Raw genomic sequence first — 25,244 nt, 5'->3', positions numbered from 1 at the left:
AACGCTTTTGTTCAGCAATAGCTTTATAAGAATAAAAGTTGGTGGTCCAGACAGTCGGGCACCTTATAGTACAGAAAGACTCATCCCTCATGAACCTCTCCAGGGGAAATCTAGTTACCAAAGTGCCCCAAGAAATTTCTTCTCCAAAAATATCACATCACTATAAGAAGGCTTTAGGATATCAGTATGCTGGTAACTGCCCCAGTGAAAATTACCTAGTTACCCTAACTACCTTCTTTCAGAATGAAAAAAAGAAAAAAAAGAAAAAAGGAATAGGGAAAGGAGGAGGAAGGAGGAGAGGGAGAAGAAAGGGAAGAAGAGGTGCAAGAAATAATAAAGAAATGAGGAAAGTAATCTGGTTTCTCTGCCCCAGAAGCAATGAACATTGGAAACCCAATGGGCCAAGCTAAACATTAACCAGTTCTTTTGGTTGGCCTTTGACAGCACAGGGTAGAGATATGCACCTGGCTTTCAGAAACTAGCTAGATGGGTTCAAAGCCCAACCTCACCATTTAGAAGCAATGTGACCTTGAATAAGTTAATGAGCCTTTCTGAGCCTCTGCTTTTTCATCCACCAATGCAAACGATCCCACCCACCTCCCAGAGTAGGAGGCCTCAATGAGAGAAGCATCTTAGATTCCCAGCCAGAGGCACGCTCCCGCTCCTGTGGTCTGAAGCATTGACAGCTTAATCTGGAAGGTTTGTTATTGATGTTGATACTACATCAGGAAGTCAGGACATAGCCGATTCTATTGTATTTTTTATTAGAAAAACAAATTAAATAGTGATTGATTCTATAAAAAATTGAACTGGAGTCCATGGCTCATGGTGGGGAAGGCTCAGAAGATGGAGACAAGGATGTGGGGGCAGCAGCTTCTTTTTCTTCATATCTGGGAGGCAATTCGGATGAGAGACAGGGAGTGTGTGAGGTCTCAGAGGATGAAGCAGTCCCAGAAATAGTATATATAGATTCACAGTCTCTCTCAGAGGCTGCGCCTTGGCCCTCAGGAGTTGGGGTCCTATGAAGAAGGAGAGAGAACATGAAAGGGAGCAGAGGGACTCAGTCACATGCCTTAACTACCAGGTTCTTTTCACATGTTTAATTAGATGCATTTGGAAACATTTGCAAGGGTCTCCAGAGTAATTTCTTCCATATCCTATTCTGCATAGATATGTTTTGATTTCTTACCCCTTCCTGTCCTTAGAGCTCATGGTTACTTTAAGACTGTCTCACTCCTGTTGTCATTCCCCTTGTCATTGAAAAGACGTAGAGTACACATAGCTGCCTTCCGAAGAGAACACGCACACACACAGTTACTCTTCTCTGCTACTTCATCTTCTGAGACAGCTAATGGAAGGCAGACAAACTTATGCAAAGAGAAAATTAAATCATTAAGCCAAAAACTTGAAGGAAGGCAGGAAGACGTACTGGTTAATGGAGTGGGGTCTAGCAAAGGGCAGACCTGCATCTGAATTTCCACTCTGCTGCTTTCTAGCTGTCTGATCTCAGGCAAGTTACTTAACCTCTCTAAGCCTCAGTTTCCTCATCTGTAAAATGGGGATGATGACAGTGCCTACCTTCTAAGTAACTATGAGAATGACCTGAGGTAATGTAAGAAAAGGCAGACTCTGGCATAGCAACAGCCGTAGGAGTAGTTTTTAGCAGCCGTAGAAATAGACATTTATTTTAGGGCTCTGGGAAGTTCATCATTGGAGAAAAGAATACAAAAATTCACTAAGAGAATTCTACAAATGTCCAGAACCTAACCTCCCTTTCACCCACACAGGGGAACTCCTGCATTCATCCCTGGTCAGATCTCCAGCTCATCACCCGGTTTGAGGTACAAGAACACGTGCCGTGAAACATGAATGACCAGGTATGGCAGCCCCCGTCCCTAGCACACTCGTGACATCTCTCAGGTCCTGCTTCTCACTGCTTTCAAAAATGCACGTGTCTTAAGTGTCTCAAAAGCCACTTTTCACTGAGGCCTGCTTTGCCCTGTGAGATTTTCCAGTGATCCTACCTTCACTTCCTACACCCTGGTTTCCCACGTGGGAAGGTGCAGAGCCTTTTCCAGCCCCGCTCGTCCCTGCCACTTCCCAGAACTCCTTCCTTTCATGCCTTCCCCGCCCGTGGATTCTCCACAGGCCTCTGTCGCCTTGCCCTTTGCCATTTCATCTCCAGTACCCCATCTCTCTCCCGAGACCTGGCCCATCCGGTCTAGCTCAAAGGCCCACACCTCGCTCTCCCTCTACTGCAAGCCAGCTCACCATCTTCTCCCACTTACACAGGCCCCGTCTCTGTCTTCCTCAGTCAGGGACATTCCCTGTCCCTGTCACTCCCCCTTGACATCATCATCTCCGCTCTTCATCCCTGTCGTCCTCCACAGCAGACATCCTCACACACTCCTCCCTTTCTGACCACCCCAGTCCCAGGCTCCTGTTACCTTCAGCCTGTCCATGAGAGAAGGCTTCCTCTCCGGTCTGGTCACCCCCAGCCTTTCCCCATCACGAGCTGTGCTAACCACTGCTCGGACCCTGTTGCCGTGACTCCACAGCCTTCAATGGCATCCCTCTGCCTCAAGGAAAACCACTTATATTTACACTGTTTAATCTGACCCCAGGTACGCCTCCAAATTTGTGGCATGTGGAAAGCATGGGGGATGGGGATGGGAATCTCGTATTTCTCTTCGGTCAATCTGAGAAGGCTCTGAGGCCCAGGGAACAACTTAATGTTGAGGGGAGAAGCCTGGCGTGGTCAAGTCAGGGTGCAGGTTGATTTCAGCCGGCCACTCAGATATCTCTGTTAGATACTGAAATGCTCTGTACCTGCTGGAGGTCCCCTGGGACCCTCACCCCTCCCACAGTCTAAAGCAGCAAAGCCTAACTTAGCAGGGGCCTCCTGAGTCCTGCTCCAGAGCTCGGGACGGCTGATGGGTTTGTGCAGAATTCTGAGGATCAGCCCTGCTAGGACCACATAAAGAGGCCTGGAGAAGGCTTCATGTGAACCCGGCATAACCACTTTTACAATTTTTAACTCGTGTGCCACCCAAAGTTTCCTGAAAAGTACTAGGAATATTAAGGCAATGATTCTGGCACAATGTCAGCCAAAAAAGATACTCATACTTGGATGGCTACACCTCTACCATAGCCTTAAAGCTGATTTGGCCTGAACGTAGACACAGGCCTGAAAAGGTTAAACTTTCCTACTCTTGACGTTCAAACGGGAAGTCTTACCTATAGTTAAAAATACTGTAATATGAAGGTGGACTTTCATTTGGGAGCCAACCGTCAGCCCCAGGACTCCGAGTAGCTGCAGAAACTGAAGACTCAGGAAAGTAAGGTGGTGGAGGAGGTGGGAATATGATCACGGCATCACCTAAGGAAACACAACATTTCATTGACGATAGATGAGTACTAAATGCAAGCAAATGAGCAACAGCTAAAGAAATTAATTATATATTTGGCCCATCTATAGAAAAGGTCAAAACACCAGAATTTAAAAGTGAGCCTATCCAACTCACAGAGACGGAGAGTGGAGGTTGCCAGGGGCTGGAGGCTAGGGCGACTGGACTTAGTGTTTAATGCAGGCAGGGTTTCTGTTCAGGATAATGAAAAACTGCCGGGAATTGATCATGGTGGTGGCTGTACAACATGGTGAATGTACTTAATACCACTCTACACTTTAAAATGATTAAACTGGTAAATTGTATGTTGTCTATTTTGCCACATGAAAAAAAAAATAGTGGGCCTATATTTCATAGCAAGTCTGAGCTAAAGCATTTCTGTGAAGCATTTGCTAACAATGTTCCTTACCTCCCCTGGGTTGTCTGCTGCTACAAAGCTTTTCTCGTTTTCTACTTACAATTTTAATTCTTCAAAAGTTAGCTGTTGGATAAAGTGCCTCCACTCCTCAAATGCAGTTTCAACCTCTGAACAAATGACAGTACAGCCACAATACAGCCCATCATCCCTATTTCCATAGTTGTGGTTTATGCACGTGAAGAGTTTTTTTTAATCTACCAATGGTTCTTCCAAGCTTTACAAAAGAAAGTCAAACTCAAAGAAAAGCTAGGGTTTGTTTTGTTTTGTTTTGTTTTGTTGCATTTCTGTTGGTACTGTTCACTCCAGAAGACATCCCTGTGTTTGGGCGAGGAGAACTGGGGACCAGATGCAAGCTCTAATTTGATTCCAACACAAAATGTACCAGATGAGTTGCCCAGAACCTTCTAGAAATGAGGTCTGAGGGTGGCCTCTGATAAGCTGGCAGCACCAAATGACAGCTCAGGAAGAATGAAAGAGGAAAGAGGACTTTACTTCCCTGCAGGGAGGAGACGGTTTGTACTGGTAGCAGAGCTGATGCTCACCTAGGTAGCTGCAGGGTTCTCTAGAGTTACCGGGGTTCCACTTGCCAGTTCCCACCAAGTGTGGCCCTGAACAAGTTACGTGCCCTCTCTAGGCCTCCCTCAGCCAGCACACCTGTAAACGGCAGGCTGTAACTGTACCTGCCTCAGAGGACAGGTAGGAGGACTGGATTTGCACGCGGGGTTAAAACGGTGCTGAGCACGGAGCAAGCTCTCTCAACTGTAACACATCCTCAAAGGGACTTTCTTCACAACCCCCAGCAAGTGGCACCTATGTGCATGTCTGAAGAAACATTCCCAACTGGCAGTCTGGCCAGTGGTTCCACTCTCCACCTCCCCAGAGGTAACTTAGCCCTGCAGAAAATGCATTAACTCCATCTCTCCTTCTGCAAGGAGATGGCGGTTCAAGCTTTTAGTATACATCGCTAACCGAAGCTGGAAAAAGCATAGTGGTTGTCTTGGGATTCTCATTTAATTTTTTCAGAAGGTCTTCGTAGGTCAGAGGAAGGTAGGTTGAATGTTCACTTTAATTATACATTGTAGGACAAAGGATCTGGAAACAAGCCTCTAAAGCAGGCTGATCACCTATCAAACACAGACAAGGAAGTACTCAGAGTCTCCAGTTATCTCTGAGGCTTAGCCACCCCTCTGCCAGGTCAGCTCCCAGCCCTCCTGCTCTCCCCGGAAAGTCCCATGCCCCTGGGGTTTCCCTTCCACTATGTCCTGAAAGACTTGATGTCCTCTGTGAGTTGACCATACACCGGCTTGTGCATCCAGGGTCCAGCACTAGGTGTGCCCACAATGCAGATATCATGCATCTTGGTTTCTCTCTTCTGTCTTCCATTCTGGGAAGAGCTGCATTCTGGCACTTAGCCCAGGACTGCCTCTTATCACCCCAATTTCCCTCACAAGGCAGAACTGACCATTGACAGACAACGCCTGGAGTCTTAACAACTGTGCTGAAACGCACGATTTCTAAAAACGTAAACCCTATTCCATAATACCAAAGGAGAGAAAGACAAGGTGCCAGATTTTCACAGGTTTGATAGGACTTACACGGTTATGTGGAAAAGATTTGAAACTACGCAGTGCCAACATCAGGACAGAACCACCCAGGAGTCACTCCAGCACAAGCCCTGCTCCCTGTCGCCCCCCATTCCAACCACCAGGAAGAAAGCTGGGCCCCAAAACTCCCGGATAGTAACCCCAAAGGGCACACCTTGAAATGCTCCCAACTAAGTGGAAGACCGTGAGTGTCTCATGGGAGTATTTACTTGGACCCCACCGTGTTCCCTGAAAGAACTAAGAACGTCTATAATATTGGGTGAGCCCTTTCGTCATGTAACAACCACCCGGGACACCTGGTGAAGGATGAAGCCAGCAGAAACAGAACTACAGCAAGTGCCTGCGGAGGGCGCTATGCAAGGGCCATAGCATACGCGGGCCCACCGCCTCCGTTAGGGTCCTGGCTCTGCCGCTTGCTAGTCTGTGACGTTGGGCAAATTACTTGGGATCCCTGACCCTTGGTTTCTTTATCTTTAACATGGAGGCACTAAGAGCATCTGCCTCAGTGGATTGTTGTAGGTGTGAATGAATTTCACACAACAGGCCCTTGACGAGTACACGCTAAAATACACCTAGATGGGTATTTGGCCCAAGAATAAGCCCTATATATTTGTTTGCTATTATTAACATATAACTGATATCGATGTTGTCACCGTAATTATATAAACGCACAAATAAGGAAGTTGGGAGCTTCAACCCTGGCTGAACACAAGGATCGTCTGTAAATCCATCTGCCCTTCCTTTCTGAGGCCACTACCATGCAAAGTCCACAGCCCAGGGAATCCCCACCGTGAGTACCGCCAGCTCGACAGACAGCCCCACCCGCGAGAAACATCTCACTCGCCACCTTCCTTCCCTGTTCCTTCCACGGTTTCTGCTCTGTAATCCTCTTTGCCCGCCCAGCCTTTTACATGTTAAGGCTGTGGCTTCAGAGTGGGAGACTGAAATAAAACAGTGATTTGCAAAAATGAGCAGCGGTGGGGGTGTTTTGTCTGTGTGAACGTGAGGCCAAAGCTACTGGTATGGTTCTGTGGGGACCTGACTCTGGGAAACGGTGATCCAGCTCTTCTGCAGATCCCTGGGGACCCGAAGGGACACTCTGTAGGCACTCCACGGAGGAAAGAAGCGACAGGTGCTGTCATGTTTCATCTTTGTCTATGCCACTGCTTCCAAACCTTGCTCCGACCCTGAAGCCAAGGATGAAATTACAGAAAATGAAGAATGATGCAGAAAAGAGTACAGAAGACTCCCTCAGAACATGGAAGACCGATGGACTTGTGACAGATTCAGAACCCTAGATATTAGTGCTGTCAGGAATCTTAGAAATGCAGTGCCCATTTTATAAATACATAAAGTAAGGCCAGGAGAGGTTCAGGACTTCCAAAGACAGCCAGTCAGGGATGAGAACCCACATTTCCAACAACCAGAAGTGCCCTAAGTGTTTGGTGTGAGAATAACAGGGGAAACAGGGTCACTTGGCAGGTACCTGGGGTTTTAGAAGGCTCCCAGGCTTTCCTCAAGGATCCTCTCACTTTCCTCTTTATTTGCTCTGTGACTTTAGTCAAGGTCACAAGTTAATGTCCCAATGCTTTTGCTAGATAATAAGGAATGGCTGGGAGGAGATGATGTTCTCAAGGATTCTTATGGGGATAAGTACAGCAGCAGAACTGTGTCTGTGTGCATCTGCGTGCGTGTATGTGTGTCTGTCTCTGTGTGTGAGAGAGAGACACACACACACAGGGACAGGGACAAAGAGAGAGAAGGAGAAAGAGAATCTAGGCCAGACCCGGGAGCAGCTCAGCGAAGCCTTGATGCTACAGCCATGGTGATATGAACAAGAACAGGAAGGACAGCCACCCACCTACAGTGACCTGGACGGGCTCCATGTTCTGGGTCTGTCTCTCTTCACTTTCAGAAGCATCCTGGCCCACATTCGAGTTGTTTCTCTTCTTAACATGGGCAACCACGAAGAAACACAATCCCACAAGCACAATCAAGGGTCCCAAGATCTGCAGGGACAGGAATCCACAGATCTGGGGCTCTGAGTCAGCAGTGTCTGTCTCATTCAGCGGTTCCTGCACCCAGTCTGAGCCACACCCGGGGACCCAAATGCCCAGTACGCTGATGAGCATACCACTCGTCAGGAACAGAAACCCAAAGATGAGACACTGGACAAACTGGCGGCTCTCCCCACAGAGGAAGGCTCGGTCGGAGGCCCCCCGGTTGCCTCGCAGGCGCTCCTCACTTCGCTGAAGTCGTGCCCGGGAGCGGGCCAGGACCACAGCCCCCAGCCCAATCACGGCACACGCGGGCCCGGAGATCTTCAGCACCATGCTACAGTCTGGGAGGGTTTCGTATTGGCATGCCTGGAACCCAAAGATGGAGAGCAGGACTCCCACACACAGCAGGATAGCACCGACGACAAAAAGGAAGAAAATGAGCTTGGTGACACGCCTGTCTCCCTGGACCCCATCTGGCTCGGCAGCAGCTGCGGGAGACATGGCCAGAAGAGGCCACTTCCCCGAGGTGGGTGGGATGTGTTCCTTCCCTTCAATGGTTTCAACAACTCTGCAGACATAACCAAACACCAAATTAAAGTGGGCGCAGGTGTTCCTGACCCGCCCTGTTCTTTTTCCCAGATCACACTAGGATGAAATCATAGGGAACAGAACTTTGTGCAACTGATACACGGTAGCACAATGACCTGGTTCATGAGTCAGAGGAACTGGCATTCAGAAACTCCTGAACACGTAATTTTATAAAGATATGCAAGAAGGGCAAATGCAATTACCATGCACCTAAGAGTATCTTGAAAAATCAAAACCCATGCAACAAAAGTAAATGGGTGTGGCTTTTCCTGTTATGAGCCTTAACAGACTCACTTCCCCAGGCCAAAAAAACCCAAAACCCAAAACATAAAAACAATGGTGAGTGAAGGAAGAACCACAGGGATTGTTTCTGATTTACAAACAGCCCATATTTCATCACAGCTGCTATGAGTATTTACAAGTCGGTAAATTTTCGTTCAGTACCTAACTTTCCATTTCCTATTTTAGACCGCAGCGACTTTCCATTCCCTGCTTTATCCTAAGGCCACATCTACGGGAGACCCAAGTTTCAACTGAATGGGAAGGCGGTTCAGGAACACAGTGAGTTTGGTGGATTTTAAGTTAATTCTGTCAAAATGTGACTCTTGAGTTCTCAAACAGGCACACATTGGGGCTGCCCTGAAATCTGGTGGCCTGGCTGCTTGGTTCTGGGATAACCCAGGGGGGTCTGGTAGCACCTTGTCCCTCAGGTGGGCAGGTGGCCTCTTGCTCACCCTCTTCCGTGGTGCCACCCACTTACACAAAAAGGTTGAGACCCAGTTAAAAATAAGCAGCCGATAAAATCACCAGTCACAAAACACTAAACAGCAATAGAACTTGACTCTGAAAGAAGAGTATACATGAAATCAAGTGGCAAAGCACCTTCCATAAGACCACCCAAGCCCGGTACTTCAAGGCTCTCATATATTAAATGTATCCCGAGCAGTGGGTAAAGAATTGTCTACCTTACGCACCCTGACTTTATTATCCAGTTATCTTGTCTTACTCTAATGAATGGAATATTTTTCCAGGACCCTTCAAGTTGGGGCACTCAAAAAGACAACCCAAGTGTAAAGAACATTTTCACTTGCTCAAGGAAAGAAAACTTTTAAAATCTTCTGTGCCACTTGCATCCATGGTCACGTGAAGGAGCTCAAGATTGAGTCGCTAAAGCCAAGGCCATCTTGACAAACCCAAATCATGTCCAAGTAGGGTCAGCTTAGGTAAAGAAAGGAAACAACTGGTCTTATGCTAGGAAGTGCTTTTCCAGGAAAAAGTAAGATACAATCAGAAGGAAGTTGGAGAAAGAAGGAAATAGAGGTGGGAAACAAGCTTCCGTGTTAAACTTGGACAAACTATATTTATGAAGATGTAATTAAGCGGAAACAAACATTTAAAGTATTGCACTAATTAAAAAAAAATTCTGAGTCCTGTAATATCTTTTGCTGGTCTGAAGATATGACTGAGGGGTGACTCTCTGCCACAAAGTCCTATCAATTCATTGTACCTTGGATTGAGACCTGGACTTTGTCGTGAGTCACAAGGTTTCAACTGCCTTAAGGCAAATTCCCCAATACTAGTAAAGCCTAAAACTGGATTTGTAGCTTCCTTTCCATGAACTAGTGGACTAAGCACCTGGCATAGGTGTTAATCCCCCATCCAAAATAGTATGTGGGTAGTTCGTTCTCTCTCCCTTCCCCGCCCCATAGATGCGCTCACAAACTGACTCAGAGACATCTGTGCTAATAGATTAAACCTTTTCCAAATACCAACCTACATTTCATTTCCCCAAAGCCAAATTCACCTCCCCAACGCTGTTTCCCAAAGGACATTTCCAAATCAGCAGCATGTCACCACGTCCAAAGCTCTCTGTGTTTGGGTACTGACGCAGAGAGGCACAAGTCCTTTACGGGAAAGAGCCTGGTGGGTTTAGAGAGCCGAGGCGCAACACCAGTCCGCAGAGCTCGGCGCGCGGCCCCAGCGGGCGCAGGTGCAGTGCGGCTCCTCCGCGCTGCGCCGCTCCTCGCTCCCAGCCTGGCCCCCAAAGCTCAGTGCCCGCCCCGCGGCCACAGAGCGCGGGCTCCCGGGGTGCAGAGGAGCGCGGGCCGGGAGCGCTTACCTGAGGCTCCGTCCTGCGAGGGCGCTGTCTGCGCCGACAGTCGGCGGGCAGCGCGGCGCCCGCCTCCACCCGCGGCCTCCCGGGCGGCGGGCCGCACCGCACACTCCCACCTGTGTGTCCCGGCGCAGAGGGCGGGCCGCGCGGTGTTTACGGAGGAGGCGTCGCCAGCGCAGGCAGGGCAGGGCGGACTGGCGGGAGCTGGCCGGCGCCGGGTGCTGCCCTTCGGGGACGGTCGAGGTCCGGGCGGCGTGAAGGGAGCCGGTTCCCTTCCGGGCCGAGAGCCCAGAATTTGGGCCGGGGGTGGGGAAGAAAGAGCAGCGCCTGCCCCCCCTCTTCGGTGTGGCCGCCGCCCAGGCAGGGGTCCCCGCGTTCCCGCCGCCGCGCCCTCTGGGACGGGTGCACCCGGGGACCTGTGGCCCTCCTGCCGCTCCAGAGACCTTGGCTGGGGTCACTGGGGCTAGCCCCTCGCCGCGAGCTCCCCGACGAAGAGGTTATAGAGACACCAGGTCACAGAAACGTGCGCTCCATTAGCGTGTGAGACAAGGGTCGTCCATGCCCGAAGCGTACAGGCATCCGGTCCTAGCTCCGAGACTCCCACGTATGGTCGTCACGGTTCTCGCAGTCCCGCGTTGCCATCGAACCCCCTTCCTGGTTCTCAGTCGCTAATGATTTGCCGGACTTCAACTGCTCACTTTCTCTGCCCTTGAACTGGGCGTTTTGGGATGGGTTTGCTAATCCCCGTGCTATTTGTAACCTGCCCCGTGACACGTGACATGGAATCAGCTGTGCCAGTTTCCACACCAGCGGTCAGGGCGCTGTGAAAGGTGAGTCAAGAGCTCAGCCCAAAGTGGGGAGCGCCATGAGCCCTGCGGCCTTTCCCATCCCTGCCACTTCTCCCTGGAGTCCTATCCACTTTGCCTGAAATCAGCCCAGTCAAGAGTTAACGCCAACTGCCTTAACCTTTTGGAAGCGAGAACACCTTGCATACCTGATACAGCAAGTTGTTCCCAGTCGTTTTTCACTGCAGTAAAGAATGAGTTGGCTTAGCTGATTTCAGAAGGGAGAAGGAGACTCAAAGAAGGGCTCACAGGGAGGCAAACAGGGAAGGGTGTCCACCTGGCTTCTGCAGGTTGGCGGGCTGGGTGGGTAAGACAGGGCTTCGTAAGGGAAGCAGACTGGGCAGGGTCTAGTGGGAGGGATTTGCTGGGCCACTTGCCCCAGTGGCCAAAGATTATTACTATCTTGAATATCAACACCCCTTGCTCTGGGCCAGGTTCTGTGTTGCCTGCTTTACCTACATACAGCCTGTGGTTCTTCACTGTGTGTCCCCAGCAACTCAGAGAAGGTTGCAGGCAGAAGGCAATAGGGGAGCTAAAATGGTCATTTTTCAGCTGAGGAAACCGCAGCCCAAAGATGTAAAGCGATCTCCACAGATGGTTAATGTGGAGCAAGGGCCTGAACCAGGCTGACTGTTCCTCCTGGGTACGTCTGTCACCCAAAGGACACACAATGCCACAAACTCAGAAAATGTCTTTTTATCATGTGGCATTTTTATCCCTGCAACAGAACAGACGCTGTATCCCAAGGACATTGTGGCAATCTGTGTCCGGGTGGAGCTATCCTGGTCAAAGTGTCAGATTATAGCACCTGCTGGAAGGGCCTCAGAGCACGCCCAGCTAACGAGCAAATAACCAGCTAACGAGCAAATAACCAGCTAACGAGCAAATAACCAGCAGTGGCGATCACACAGCAGCAGCGGGCACGCAGCTTTCCAAGAACGCAGCCCTGACTGTAGGATTTGCCTCCCTACACAGGCCTGCTAGCAATTCCTTTCTGTACAAGGGGGTTTCCTTTTCCTTTCCCTAATCATTCTTTCCTTCTCCCCTATTTGAAACTCCGTCTCTGGCCACGTCGTGTGCGGACCTGCAAGGGCCCTGTTGATACAGCTGCCCCTCTGGTGCCACATGACTGCAGGCCGGCCACACATGACAGATTTGAATGTACTGGCACCAAGGACAATCAGATTAGCCTCCACTTGGGATGTCTGCCACTTGAACTGTTTGTGTCTTTTGGAGCCTGTTTGACTAAATTAAACTCCTTGGATACCAATCATCGGTCATGTATGAAAGACATACCCACCAGCATTCAAGGTGCTTGTCTTTGTAGCAGACCTGTTCTTAAGAAAGAGACTGAATGACCTTGTCACTATCTAAAACCTGGTGGCCTTTTCCAGCCCATGTGGTAGTGAAAAAAGATCAGCCCAGGCCGAGTCCTTAGAAAAATAGCATGAGAACAAGCGTAAAAAATGGATGAATCTTGAATTCAGGAAGTGAATGTGGAGGGTGAAGCTGAGGAATGCAGCAAAAGCTTGAGAGGAATGAGAAACAAGCATATTGATTATCTATCATTACATAAGAAATTATCCCAGAATATAGAGCTTTTAAAAAATTTTATTTATTTTATTTTTGGCTGCGTTGGGTCTTCCTTGCTGTGCGTGGGCTTTCTCTAGTTGCGGCGAGCGGGGGCTACTCTTTGTTGCGGTGCGCGGGCTTCTCACTGCGGTGGCTTCTCTAGTTGTGGAGCATGGGCTCTAGGCGCGCGGGCTTCAGTAGTTGTGTGCAGGCTCAGTAGTTGTGGCTCGTGGGCTCTAGAGCACAGGCTTGGTAGTTGTGGCGCACGGGCTTATTTGCTCTGCGGCACGTGGGATCTTCCCGGACCAGGGTTTGAACCCATGTCCCCTGCATTGGCAGGCAGATTCTTAACCACTGTGCCACCAGGGAAGCCCCCAAAATGTAGAGCTATAAACAACAAAGATTTATTCTCTCACAGTTTCTGAGGGTCAGGTGTCTGGGAACAGCTTAGCGGGGTTGTTCTGGCTTGGGATCTCTCATGAGGCTGCAGTCAAGCAGTTTGCTGGGGCTGCATCGTCTGAAGGCCTGACTGGGGCTGGAGGACCTGTTTCCAAGGTGACTCTCCCCCATGGCTGTTGGCAGGAGGCCTCAGTTTTTCACTATGTGAACCTCTCCACAGAGCTGCTTGAGTGTTCTCATGACATGGCAGCTGGCTTCCTCTAGGGTGAGTAATCCAAGAGAGAGCAAATGAGGAGGAAGCTGTAGTGCTTTTTATGACAGTCTCTGAAGCCCCACACCATTGCTTCTGCTTTATTCTAGTTCTTAGGATTGAGTCACTAAGTCAAGGAGAGAGGGATTAGGCGCCACCTCTTGAAGGGGATAGTATCAAAGAATTTGTGAACATATTTTAGAACTGCCACAGAGAACTGTGGTGATATTTGGGGGAAGGGGGGAAGAGCACTTCAGGCAGAAAAAACAGCAAGTGCAAAGGCCCTGAGGCAGGAGCAGGCATAGCATATTCAGGGAAGAACAAGAAGCCAGGGTTGCTGGAGTAGGTAAGCAAGGGAGAGTGGAATAGGAGGAGGTCAGTAGGGCTTGGTGGGCCACTGTAAGTCCTTTTTTTTTTCTGGCTGTGCCACGCCACTTACAGGATCTTAGTTCCCTGACCAGGGATTGAACCTGGGCCCTCAGCAGTGAAAGTGCGGAGTCCTAACCACTGGACTGTCAGGGAGTTCCCTGTTGTAAGTAACGTTGAGTAAGATGAGCAGCCTTTGGAGGGTTTTTTAGCTGAATGTGATGTGATCTGACTTATTTTAAAAAAGAAAACAGAGGCTTCTGGGTGAGCATAGCCAGAGGAGGAGGAAGTAGAGATGAAGAGACCATTTAGGAGGCTATTATAAATAACCTGGGAGAGAGATGATCGTGACTTTTGTTTGAAGGTGATAAACACAATTGGATTCTGTATATATCTCATATAATACACCTCGAAGATAGAGTCAACGGGGTTTTCCATGGACTGAATGTGGGTTTTGACTCCAAGGTTTTTGACCTGAAGAACTGGAAACATGGTTCTGGCACTGACCGAGACTAAAGGCAGGACAAGTTTGAGGGGGAGGCTTCACAGTTCGGTTTGGGACATGTTAACTTTGAGATGTCTCCTAGACACCTGAGTGGAGAAGCTGAGTAGGCAATGGAACACATAGGCCTGGAGTTCAGGGATTCTGGAAGGAACAATTTCCTGTGGTCTGCCAGTGACGTTTATTACAAAATCAAGAGGGCTGGGCCCATCCTCTGGAAGAGTTTACACGTGTATATGTGGCTACTGAGGGCTCCAAGCAGGCATAAAGCAAGGGGCAGACTGATGCCTGACACTCCCCGGGGCACTGCCAACCTGGAGAAGCAGCTCAGGACCAGTGATTGGCTCAGGGTTCTAGAAGTCAGTATGGCCATTTTTCAGGACTCACAAGACTGCAGAAAGACAGTCCATCAGTTGAGTCTGCCAGCTTCTGGTTTCTCGTTTCTCTTTTGGTTGTTCTCTGGTTCTGCCCCCAATTAACCTTGGCACCCAGAGGCATGCATTCCTCTCTTCCAATTCCTGACATCTCCTGAGCCTCCCCCGGGGCTGGTGTACAGGAACTTGCTCTCGAGTGCTTGGTCTTGGATCCACGTGTCAGCTGATATTCCCAGGACTCCCAGGGACGCCTTTGAACTGCGCTGGGCCCCCTCCAGCTGCCTAACCCTGCAGAGGGCGCTGCAGTCAGGGGAGGCCGAGGCTCTCGGGGCATCTTCTTCTGCCCCACCCTGATGTTGGATGTAGACCTGGGGCCTGAGAGCTGTGTCTGGGGTGGGATTGACTGATTTAGCAAGCTTGAGTTGAGAGTTTCGATTTGGCCCCTTAGCTGACCTCAAGTGCAAAGATGAATTTTTGGCAGTCATTGTATCGCCTGGATTGGTGCTGTCGATTTTGTGTGGCTGATAACAGCTCCGCTTGAGTGTGGCTAGTCAGAGCCCAGGGTGTGGAGCACAAGGAGTTGTTTGAGACAGAATGAAAGTGAGGATTTGCCACTTGGTCTTATCAGCGGAGGCCTCCACATTGTTGAGGGAGGGAGACCCCTTCAACAGAGGTGGCAGCATCTGGGCGGCAGACTAGAGGAGACCAGTGAGTTGACAGTAAGAAGTCTATGGAAATGCAGTGGTCTCCTGTCTCCTGGCATCTACTGTTGGCCCCATCAAACACCTACAGCTCACTGGGTCCCAAAGAATGAATCATTCCTCCCGGTATTTATAAAAAGGGGATGAGTCAGACCCCAGTTTAGATCTTGGCTTTGCCGTTTACTAGCTGTGTGACCTCAGGCAAGTAAACAACTTTTCTGTGCCTCGGTGCCCTCTTCTGTAATAAGGGGATAAACCGACCTACCTCAAAGGATGCCTGGAGGAGTAAGTTTCTGGCACGTGGCAGGCCATCAGTGGACGTATTGCGACTAGTCACCTCGTCTCCCATCTGCGGTTCCTCCCCCGTAAACTTCAGGAAGGTTGATCTGATGACGAATCCACAGAGAAGGTATAGAGATAGAAGAGGGAGGTCCGCATGCCCAGTGAGAGCAAAGTGAGTTGTGTTGACTTCGAATGCTCAGTTTGCAATGGTTTGAGTCACTGCCAGCTCAGCTCACTTCTTCCTGAAGCATGTCTCCCAGTTATTTCTCAGCATCTTGCGGGTGTGTGTCACGTGATCTCAAAACACTAGCCGTCCAGGTGGTCACCCTGTGTTATCTGCCCTGTCGTTCTGCCTCTGCTCCACGACTGTCTGCAGCCACCCAAGCTTCTGGAAGGCGTCTTTGCTGCTGGTGTCCCTGGAGGGATACGGGGACCCTGCCAGGTGCTCCCCCAGCCAGCCAGTGGCCGGAGTTTGGGGTTCTAACTGCCTAACCTCTCCCAGGTCCATCTGCATGTCTCAGCCCCATCACTGTGCCCTTGGTTCTGCCCTCCACTTCCTGGCTGCCACTTACGATTCCAAAAAGGATTCAAATCAGTTTACAGTGTTTTGAAAATATAGCCAGATGGAATAAATATGAAAATAAATGAGAAGAAGAAGAGTGAAAGAAAAGGTTAAGTGTATTTCCTGCCTCGTTCAAACAGCTCGCTGCTAATGTGCAGGGCGGGCTGGAAGCCTTTCGATGTTATGCACTCATTTACCCATTTTAGGATGAGATCTGGAAACTTGTCTGAGACACTTAGAGATGACTCTCCAAATGGCCCAACCCAGACCCCTGGGAGTGGGCCATCTGACCACTGACGGTCCAGCAGGCAGGGTGCAGCCTCCCTGGGTGGCACTGGTCATCGCCTCACAGTCACACACCTGAGCCCTGGCTTCTCCTGCAGCCACTGCTGGCCCAGAAAGTGAAGCAATAAGAATTTGGACACCTGAGAGCCAGGCATCTAAAAAATTCAAGGTGGTTTGGCAGGAAGCCACCTCCTGAGTGCCCCGGTCCCTCGTCAGTCACAGCCACAGGATGCAGGTAAAGCTAGTGTTGATTCCAAAAGAAGGAAAAGCAAACTGCTCTTTGGGTATTTTTCTTGTGACCCTACCTCACAGGGTTATTGAAAGGATTACATGAATAGAGAAAGACCTACTGTAATTTGTGCTTGGATGCAATTCGGGGAGAAATATTTCCTCCTGAATAGTGACAACAGCGAACCCCTCCATAAAACCTGCTCTGTGTTTTCGGTGACGTCCATGTCTTAACCCACTTGCCTTTCACGATAAGCCGATGAGGTAGGTATCGTCGTGCCCCACTTTACAGACTCACAGAGAGGTGAGCAGCTCCTGCCTCGCCAGGAAATGGTTGAGCTGGGCTTGACGCATCAAGTTTCTCCCCTCTCGTGGGTGACCCTCAAGAGCTACCACAGCATCCTTCCTTGCCGTGCGCGGGAGGTGAAATGGCTGTTTTTCAATGTCAGTTTAGAGTCATTCAAGGGCAAGCTAACAAACTCCCATTCATTCTTTAAGTCTCCAATTAAAGGTCATTTCCCCAGAGAGACTTCCTCCTCTGAAGCAGCCCTGGTTCCCCACACTGTCTGTTATTTTCATAGTACCTGGTATTTTTCATTCCGGGCACTGATCACAAGCGTAGTTATTTACTATCCCTTTGGAACCACTTCTCCCCCACCCTTTGCTGTTTAAACCACTGTGTCACCTTCTGTCCTTCCTGTCCCTGTCATTGCTGATCTCCCAAATCTCCTGTCGTCTAGCTAGGGTCTTGGCACCTGGCGCTCAGTTCTCCTCCGTTTCTAATCCCGCCTTAATCCTGGATGCTTTTACCCTCGCAAGGATAACACCTGGCCGCCTCCTCTCCAGTTCTTTCTGTCCATCCACCTCAGGGGATGCCTCCCGCCGGCTCACACCAGACCACGGTTGACCTGAAACAGCTCCTCCTGCAAATGCAGGCATTGGACCATTCCTGCTACTACCGTCCTGCACGCGCGCCCGGACCCTGCACCTGCTCCAGCGGACTCCTCTCCTTTCTTCATGTCTTTCTTGTGTAGTCAGATTCCAAGGCCTGTGAGGTCAGTGGCGCTCTTTCTGTTGCCCTACATTTCCAGGCCTGCATCTTTTCATACACCGTCTGCCAGCACGGCCTTTGCTCACCTGTGTGCTTTGCTCAGAGCCTGCACCTCTGCAGATGAGTGCTGCTGGTGAAAGAACAGCTCTGGACTCGATTGCTATCGGTGTCCCCAAACCCAAGGGCCCTCGGCAGTGCCTGGCAACCCAACCACATTTTGCTCCTAGACTCACTTTCTGACGACGGTTTCAGCAGGTGGCCCAAGACCCAGGGAGCCTTTTCCTCCCATCCAGTGACGCCTCTGATGGTCCAAATTCCTGCCTGGCCAGCACGGTTCTTCAAGAGAAGACAACCACGGGTAAACCCTTGGCCAAACGGGCTCCACCTACGACGCCCCTGGCGTGGGGTCCCGGGGTTATAGCTCTTGAATTTGCTCTCAAGTGCTTGGTTCCTAAAGCAGGATGGCTTCTAGGTCGAGTCAGGGGCTTCCAGCCCTAGCCTCCTGCTGTGCCAATGCCAGTTCCCTTCACAGTGGCTTTGCCCTGACCCTGGACCCACGTCACCATTCTAGGCTCCCCTCACTTGGATGAGTTCTTCCTTGAGGGCACTAGATATTTCCAGTCGAGGCCTAAGTCAGACGCACCTCCATCCAACAGCAAGATGTAAGAGAGGAAAGATAATTTTCACTCTACTCTCCTGAGTTCTTGGCTGAAACCCTGTAATAAAAGAATATTAACAAGAGAAAAACAAACAGACGTCTACTATCATGGATACCTCACGGATACATGGGAGATACCCAGGGGAAAATGAGTAAGTCCCCAAGGTGGCCTAGAATGCAGGCTTAAATGCCATCTTAGTAGGGAAAAGGGAGGGGGAACGGTGGCTTCTTTGGGAAGAGTAAATGGTGTTTAGCGGGGGTGAATGGGCCCTTAGAGGAATAGATGGGAGGTGTGATAGTTTGTGACAAAGTTGGTTGGGTTGTGGTGTTAAAAATTCTGGAATTTCTCTTCTATGGTAAGAGTCAATCTTCCCTGACTGATGAAACTCCTGGAAAGGGGATTTATGACAATTGAGTTTCGTTTGGAAGATCTGTCTTCAGGTAGACCAGAGGAGTTCAGAGAAAGCCTCTCTCTGCGTTTGCTGTTTTTCAAGTGCCTACAGCACTAAGATTCTTATACTTTAAATGATTGAAAGAATGTTTGAAATGAGAATATTTTGTGATGTGGAAAAATATATACATATGGTGTATATTTTTGCAAAGCAAAATATATTTATTTCAAAGAAATATAGTACAGTGATTAATAAGAAATGCTCTTGTATAAAAATATTACATTAGGATAAAATTCTGTGGGGAGGAAGTATATGGAAATAAAAGTTTACAATAACAAAACGCATGTAAAATGTATTACTATTAAAGAAAAACTGGGGCTTCCCGGTGGCGCAGTGGTTAAAGAATCTGCCTGCCAAGGCAGGGGACACAGGTTCAATCCCTGGTCCAGGAAGATCCCACATGCCACGGAGCAATTAAGTCCGTGTGCCACAACTACTGAGCCCACGTGCCGCAACTACTGAAGCCCGTGTGCCTAGAGCCCATGCTCTGCAACAAGAGAAGCCACCGCAATGAGAAGCCTGTGCACCACAGCGAAGAGTAGCCCCCGCTTGCCGCAACTAGAGAAAGCCCGCAAGCAGCAATGCAGACCCAACACGGCCAAAAAAGGTAAAAATTAAATTTAAGAAAAGAAAAGCTGGATAATTTTTACTGAGATTATGATCATGTCATGAACTAATGAGCTAAACCAACTTAATCATATACGCCTCTCAGGTTTAGCTACCAAAGATGTCTGAGGTACCCGAAGGCTAGCTACTCCCTCACAATCCCACTAACAGGTAAAAGCAAAGGTCTCAAACATGTCGGATCGAGTTCTGTGAGACATACAGACGCTTATTAAACACTGTTAACAGTCCGGCACAAAGCAATTTATGCAGCTGCCCACCCATGGGCGTGAGGACACTGACCTCTGGAGGTGGCACCCCAGAGCCAGGATTTTCTGTGCTCAATGAGCATCAGGCCATCGGCCATCCTCGTCCATCGGCCGCTGGCTGCCTTGTCAGGGAATGAGCCTCTGCTGCCTTCCCTCTGGGCACATCGACCTTGCCTGGGTTCACTCTAGGGTAAGGGGTACCTCTAAAATCATAGCCACCCACAGTCCTGCATACCTCTAATTCCCCAAAGAAAAAGCCCATCATCAACATTCATCGTGCCAGTTAACAGGCCACTACTTTCACCAATAAAACCACACTTCGGACCTTTATGCTAATTAGCTGAGTCCAGGTGTGGATTGAGATGAAGATGCAGATACACTTGTGGAAGCCTCCTGGCCTGTGGCCTTTCTGATCTTAGCTGACTTTCTGGTACCCTAGCTGACCTGTTGGAGTTTAACCTGAGTAGCACACACACAGTATCACACTTAACTGCAGAATTTTAAAACAAATCACAGACATTTATCAGTGAGTGTCAAACCACTGATAAGTGTATCCTCTTAGGGATCTTTAAAAATGAGGTATATTTTTATGTTTTTTAAATGTCAATAATTTACAACATGACATAAGTAGAAATCCTGTCTATTTAAATTTATGATGAAAATTTTACACGCCAACTTTAAAAGAGCAAGGGGTACATAGTTTTAAAAATGACTTCACGGTGACCCTAGGCAGGGCTCTCTTTGGTGGTGACGAAGATGTCTCCTTGGCCTTCTTGTCCTTTGTTCACCCTCTTCCTGGAGTGCTCAGAGCTCTGCGTTCCCAAAATCAGGTGGAGCAGACTTTACAACACAGCCAAGTTCCTGGGACACCTTCTCCCAGCAGAGGGGCCCTTCTGGCCTTACAGTTCACACCTGAGAGAGACTCCTTGACAGATTCTTCCAGAATGAAGATCTGTCCTATGTGGTGTGCTTCCTCCTCTTAAACTGAGTGGCACCGATCACTTAAATAGCAGCTTTTCTCTTTAAAAAAAAAAAAGTTTTACTTTACCAGTGCCCCCTTCACAAGGCAATTCTACGTGTATTTGTTTTGTTTTAAAGATATATGTGCCTTATTAGACTATAAGCACCGTGAGAGCAGGGATGTGTCCGAATTGCTTCCCACCATATTCCCAGGGTAGAACCATGGTAGGTGCTCAATGAATATTTGCTGAATGAAGAATGAGACGAGGTGAGATGAGATGATGAGATGAGATGGAAATGAAACAGAACCAGGAGATCCCCTGTGTCAAAGCTGACAATGGAGGAGGAGCTAGGCCAGCAGTCAGCCAACCGGATCTGGTGGTTCTAAGGAAACTGGATAAAAAGCCTCTGAGGATGGAAGACAGAAGACAGGCCAGCCAGTCCTGGACCCAAGCAGAGCCGATCAAGAATCCTGGCAATTCATGAGGCTGAGTCTAGATATGAATTTACGTGAATGGCTGAACGGCTTGTGACATAAATAATAATTCCTTCTTACTGGTCCCTCGTGGCCGGGCTTCCGTGTTCTTCCACTGCTCTCTTTAGCTGCGACAGTTCATCTTTCATTTCCTGCTTTCTTAGCCTTACCATGAGCTCCTGCTTGTCTTCATTCTGCTTTTGTTTTATGAAGGTCATGGCTTCATCAAATTTTTAAATTCATAATTTTATATTCGGTCTCATTTTTCATGTTTCTCAAATGTGTTTCATGGAAACCTATTTCAGGTGTCTATACTTCACCTGCTATTTGTTTTCCCTGTCATGCTTCTCAATATTTTGTTCTCTCTCCTTTTTGTTTAACTATCACTACAGAGACATTTTATCTATTTTTATTTTTTTAAGTTAATTTATTTAATTTTAACTGTGTTGGGTCTTCATTGCTGCACACGGGCTTTCTCTAGTTGTGGTGAGCAGGGGCTACTCTTCCTTACGGTACACAAGCTCTGATTGTGGTGGCTTCTCTTGTTGCGGAGTATGGGCTCTAGGTGCACGGGCTTCAGTAGTTGTGGCACGTGGGCTCCGTAGTTGTGGCTCAAGGTCTGTAGAGCACAGGCTCAGTACTGTGGCGCACGGGCTTAGTTGCTCCACAGCATGTGGGATCTTCCTGGACCAGGGCTTGAACCCGTGTCCCCTGCATTGGCAGGTGGATTCTTAACCACTGTGCCACCAGGGAAGTCCCAACATAGACATTTTAAATCATTACTCTCATTTGGATAAGGTGAGTGTTTCACGGGCAAGATATTTTTAGGAGTTATGTATGGAGAGAGGACAGGCCTGTGCTCCAATCGGTAACAAGTATTCTCCTGTGATATGATGTGAGGGGTGTGAGTTCATTCTTTTATACTTTACTCCCCCCAAACCAACCAAGATTGCAACTATAGAGCTCAGATGGAGACTTCTGTGCAAATACGGCTTGTACATGTGATTCTCCATATGACCCTTCTTCTCCACATATTCTTGGAGACAAATCAGGTCAGAGAAACTCCTGCCTCCAAGGCACTTGCTTGTTCGCATTGCTAAATAGTTCTTTAGTTTTGTCCTCTGAATGGTCGTCACCTGCTTTTGGAGAACCACGTATGATCAATTTTATTTGGGAGTTGCACTTACAATCCCAAAGGCACCCTTCCCACTTGAGATGTTTGCTTTCACCTGCTAATGAGGTGATGGGGGAGGAGCTAGCCTTCCCTCACTTCAGCGGCAGGACTATCGGGGATATTCTCATTCTCTGGCTGCAATTGCACTGATAGCTCTTCATTATGTTTCGTGATTTTGAGTTATACGTGTCCTCTAGCTTTGTCAAGGGGGTAATTTGCATTTCTGTTTCTCATTGTCATCACTGTCTGAGGACAGTTTTGAAAGGGAGAAGAGGGCAGCATTTGTTGTAAAGTAGGCATCTCCTTCGGTGGGTAGGGTTTCGAATGTCAGCGATGGGGGGCGGGGGGGGGGGGGAGAGAGAGAGAGAGAGATCACAGGTAGAGCAAGAGACCGTGATGGCCAAAGGTCAGGGGTTTGAAGAGCGCTTGGGAGTCAATGACCAGATTGCTTTAGGCTAAAGTATTGCACGAGGTCAGGGGAAATGTGAGAGAAATTTCCTTGGAAAAAGTCAGAGGGATGATACTTTGGAAATCCCTCCCTGCCAGACGTGATATTTTTACTCAATTCTATAGGCGAAGGAGAACGATTGAAAGTTTATAAGTAGTGCATTAGCAGGTGATAGCTTGTAAGACAGATTGAAAGTGGAGGGGGCACCTGGCAGCAGAGACCAGTGATGAGTTGTCGCTGACACTTGGAAGAGAGGCGCTGCGGAACCGACCTCCCGTCCGCCACACACACACACACACACACACACACACACACACACACACACACACACACACACACACACACTTAAGAGTTTAACTGATTTATTCACACTATATAGTTCAACAAAGATTTAAGCTGGTTTACAAGACATATAATCCGACCATATAAAGTGAAATGACAAATGCCACGCTGTAGCATAGAATCCTGTCCACCCTACCGCCCTCCACCTGACTTGAGTTCTTGAAGACCAGACCAATGTGTCTTGTATGTCTTTTTCCTGCCTTGTGGGAGGAGGATGCGTAAGAATGAACGGAGGAAAGGGAGAGCTAGCCTGACAGAAAGCCGCCTGCCGTCTCTCTCCTGCATGGACCTTAGCAGACTTAGCAGGTCAAACAAGGGCCGCGGAAGGAGACACTGAGGGAGCCAGCGGACTCCCTTTCCTGGGAGGGACTTAACAATGAGGCAGCGGAGTCCTCACGGCATCTCCAGGTGCCATTCCATGAGGATGTCTCTTGGACTCGTGGAGGCTGCTCTCGGGTGTTTGAGTTTAGGGGGAGGTGGGCTTAGGGACGCTGAAACTCATGCTCAGCTGGGAGTAGCACACACTGAAGGTGATGGGGTGGAAAACACCTCTCTTCTTGGCCCTGGCCTGCAGAAGGAGCCATTTCTGTGTCTTTTATGCAAACAGATAAATGTCATTTCAGACGTTATCTCCTCACCCCCGCTGGTAGATACTTATCCAGTGGGGCCTGCTTGCCTCAGCTGTATCTTGACCTGCTTAGATCTTTCTGGCCTTTTCAATTTAGGAGCCATTGTCTTTTCCCACGTGAAAACTCTTAGGTGGGATACCAGCGGGGGAACATCAAACAAACTTGTAAAACCTGTTTCTCTTTGGAGCTAATAAAAGGAACATGGTTGGGCCCCAGAAGACGCAGGTCTCATCCTGGCTCTGAGCAGAAGCCAGGGAATTTGTTTAATCTTTCCACGCCTTACTTTCTTCATCTGTAGAGTGCTGGGAGATGATCAGTTTCCTTGTCGGCCTCTACCCTGAGGCCATGGAAGAGAAGAACGCTTGCTGGCGTGGGAGGGGTGGCAGGAGCCCACCCAGCAGAGAAACCCTCACTGGTCCAGAGACTTTGAAAGGTGGGCCAGGTAGATCCAGGCTTGGGCCTCAGTCCTGTCTGCTGAGAATTTGAAGTCATATCAGGAAAGAAACAGAGGGCACCAGTCGTGCAGACCATGAACAGAAAGGAGCAGAGGCTCAGGACCCCTAATCCCAACTCTGCTGCTGCCTCACAGGGCGGAGGGGCAGGAAGGGCCCTGGAGCTCAGGAGTGGAAAGTCTTTTTTCAGCCCCAAACCATTTACTCAAGCTCAATCTTGAGTATGGACTACCAGGAAGGCCCAAGGTGGAAAACAGATCTTGGGCTGGACTCGTTTGGAATACAGCTCGGTCCTATCTGACCTGCCCTTTTTTACTGCACACAAGGAAACTGGGACCCAGAGAAGGCAATGCTTCCCTAAGGTCACACAGCTGGTTCATGACAAAGAACAAAAGAGAAACAGTCCAGACGTCTCCATGTTGATGAAGACAGATTTCAGGACCAGCCAGGAGAAGCGGGAAGATGAACTGAAGAGGCAGCTGGAGGTAAGAAAGAGTGAGGGAAACCTTGCCCAGGGAGGACAAAGTCCTGAGGGAAAGAGGTGACTTGACGGGTCCCTCAGGAAAAGGGGGCCCTGGGAATGGGGCCAAGTCCTTTGAAAGGGGGTGGTGGCAGGAAACAGCTCAACTTGTGCCATCAAGGCAGCTCTGTACTGGGGAAAAAGCTCCAGGACTCTTCCAGCTGAGGGTTCCTTTAAGTGCGGGGCTCTTAGAAATTGCAGGGACTGGAGTTTACTATGATATGCATGAGTTTGGTGGGTCATTAAGTATTATCATGCAAGTAAAGGCTTCCTAGTAGTGAAATACATAAACTTGAATTAAAGCTATTGAGAATTCAAGAAAAGTAAACAAGATCAAAATAATAAATGTGGTAAAAGCCGTAGTAGGGCTAACACTTATTAAGCCTTGCTCCTCCAATTAAATGAATTAATAGGTGGCCAGCAGTAGTGCTGGCTGTTAGGTATACAGCTAAGGCTGTTGGTTGAATAAACAGCCTAATGGGTTAGATAGTTACTAATATAGGACTGAGTGGGATGGTTGTCCCTTGGGGCAGGAAATGGGCCATAAAGATGCTTCTGTTTTGTGGGGGAAGCGGTAATTACTGTTCCTGTTCATAAAGGAATAGAGATTCCTAGATTTATTGAGAGCTGTGTAGCAGGTATAAATGAATGTGGTAGAAGGCTTAGTAGATTTTTTGAGCCAATACATAAAATATTGATAAGTGATGTATGAGGG

General features: G+C 48.8%; 1 protein-coding gene across 1 annotated transcript; it reads right to left on the bottom strand.

The window, feature by feature from the left end:
- Nucleotides 1-823: 823 nt before the first annotated feature.
- On the bottom strand, nt 824-10,186 carry TMEM171 (transmembrane protein 171; the record flags this gene model as incomplete). The annotated part of the gene is made up of 4 exons (XM_079917255.1): nt 10,137-10,186; nt 7,291-7,997; nt 3,238-3,379; nt 824-1,019 (listed from the first exon to the last, which is right to left on the bottom strand). Exons 2-4 carry the CDS (start codon nt 7,928-7,930, stop codon nt 824-826), a joined length of 978 nt encoding a protein of 325 aa, XP_079773381.1. The 5' UTR covers nt 7,931-7,997; nt 10,137-10,186.
- Between the last annotated feature and the right edge of the window lie 15,058 nt (nt 10,187-25,244).

The sequence above is a fragment of the Stenella coeruleoalba genome, assembly GCF_951394435.1.
Source record: "Stenella coeruleoalba genome assembly, chromosome: 3".
NCBI lineage: Eukaryota > Metazoa > Chordata > Mammalia > Artiodactyla > Delphinidae > Stenella > Stenella coeruleoalba.
Note: the sequence above shows the minus strand (reverse complement) of the source record. Positions and strands in the feature narration are given on the sequence as shown.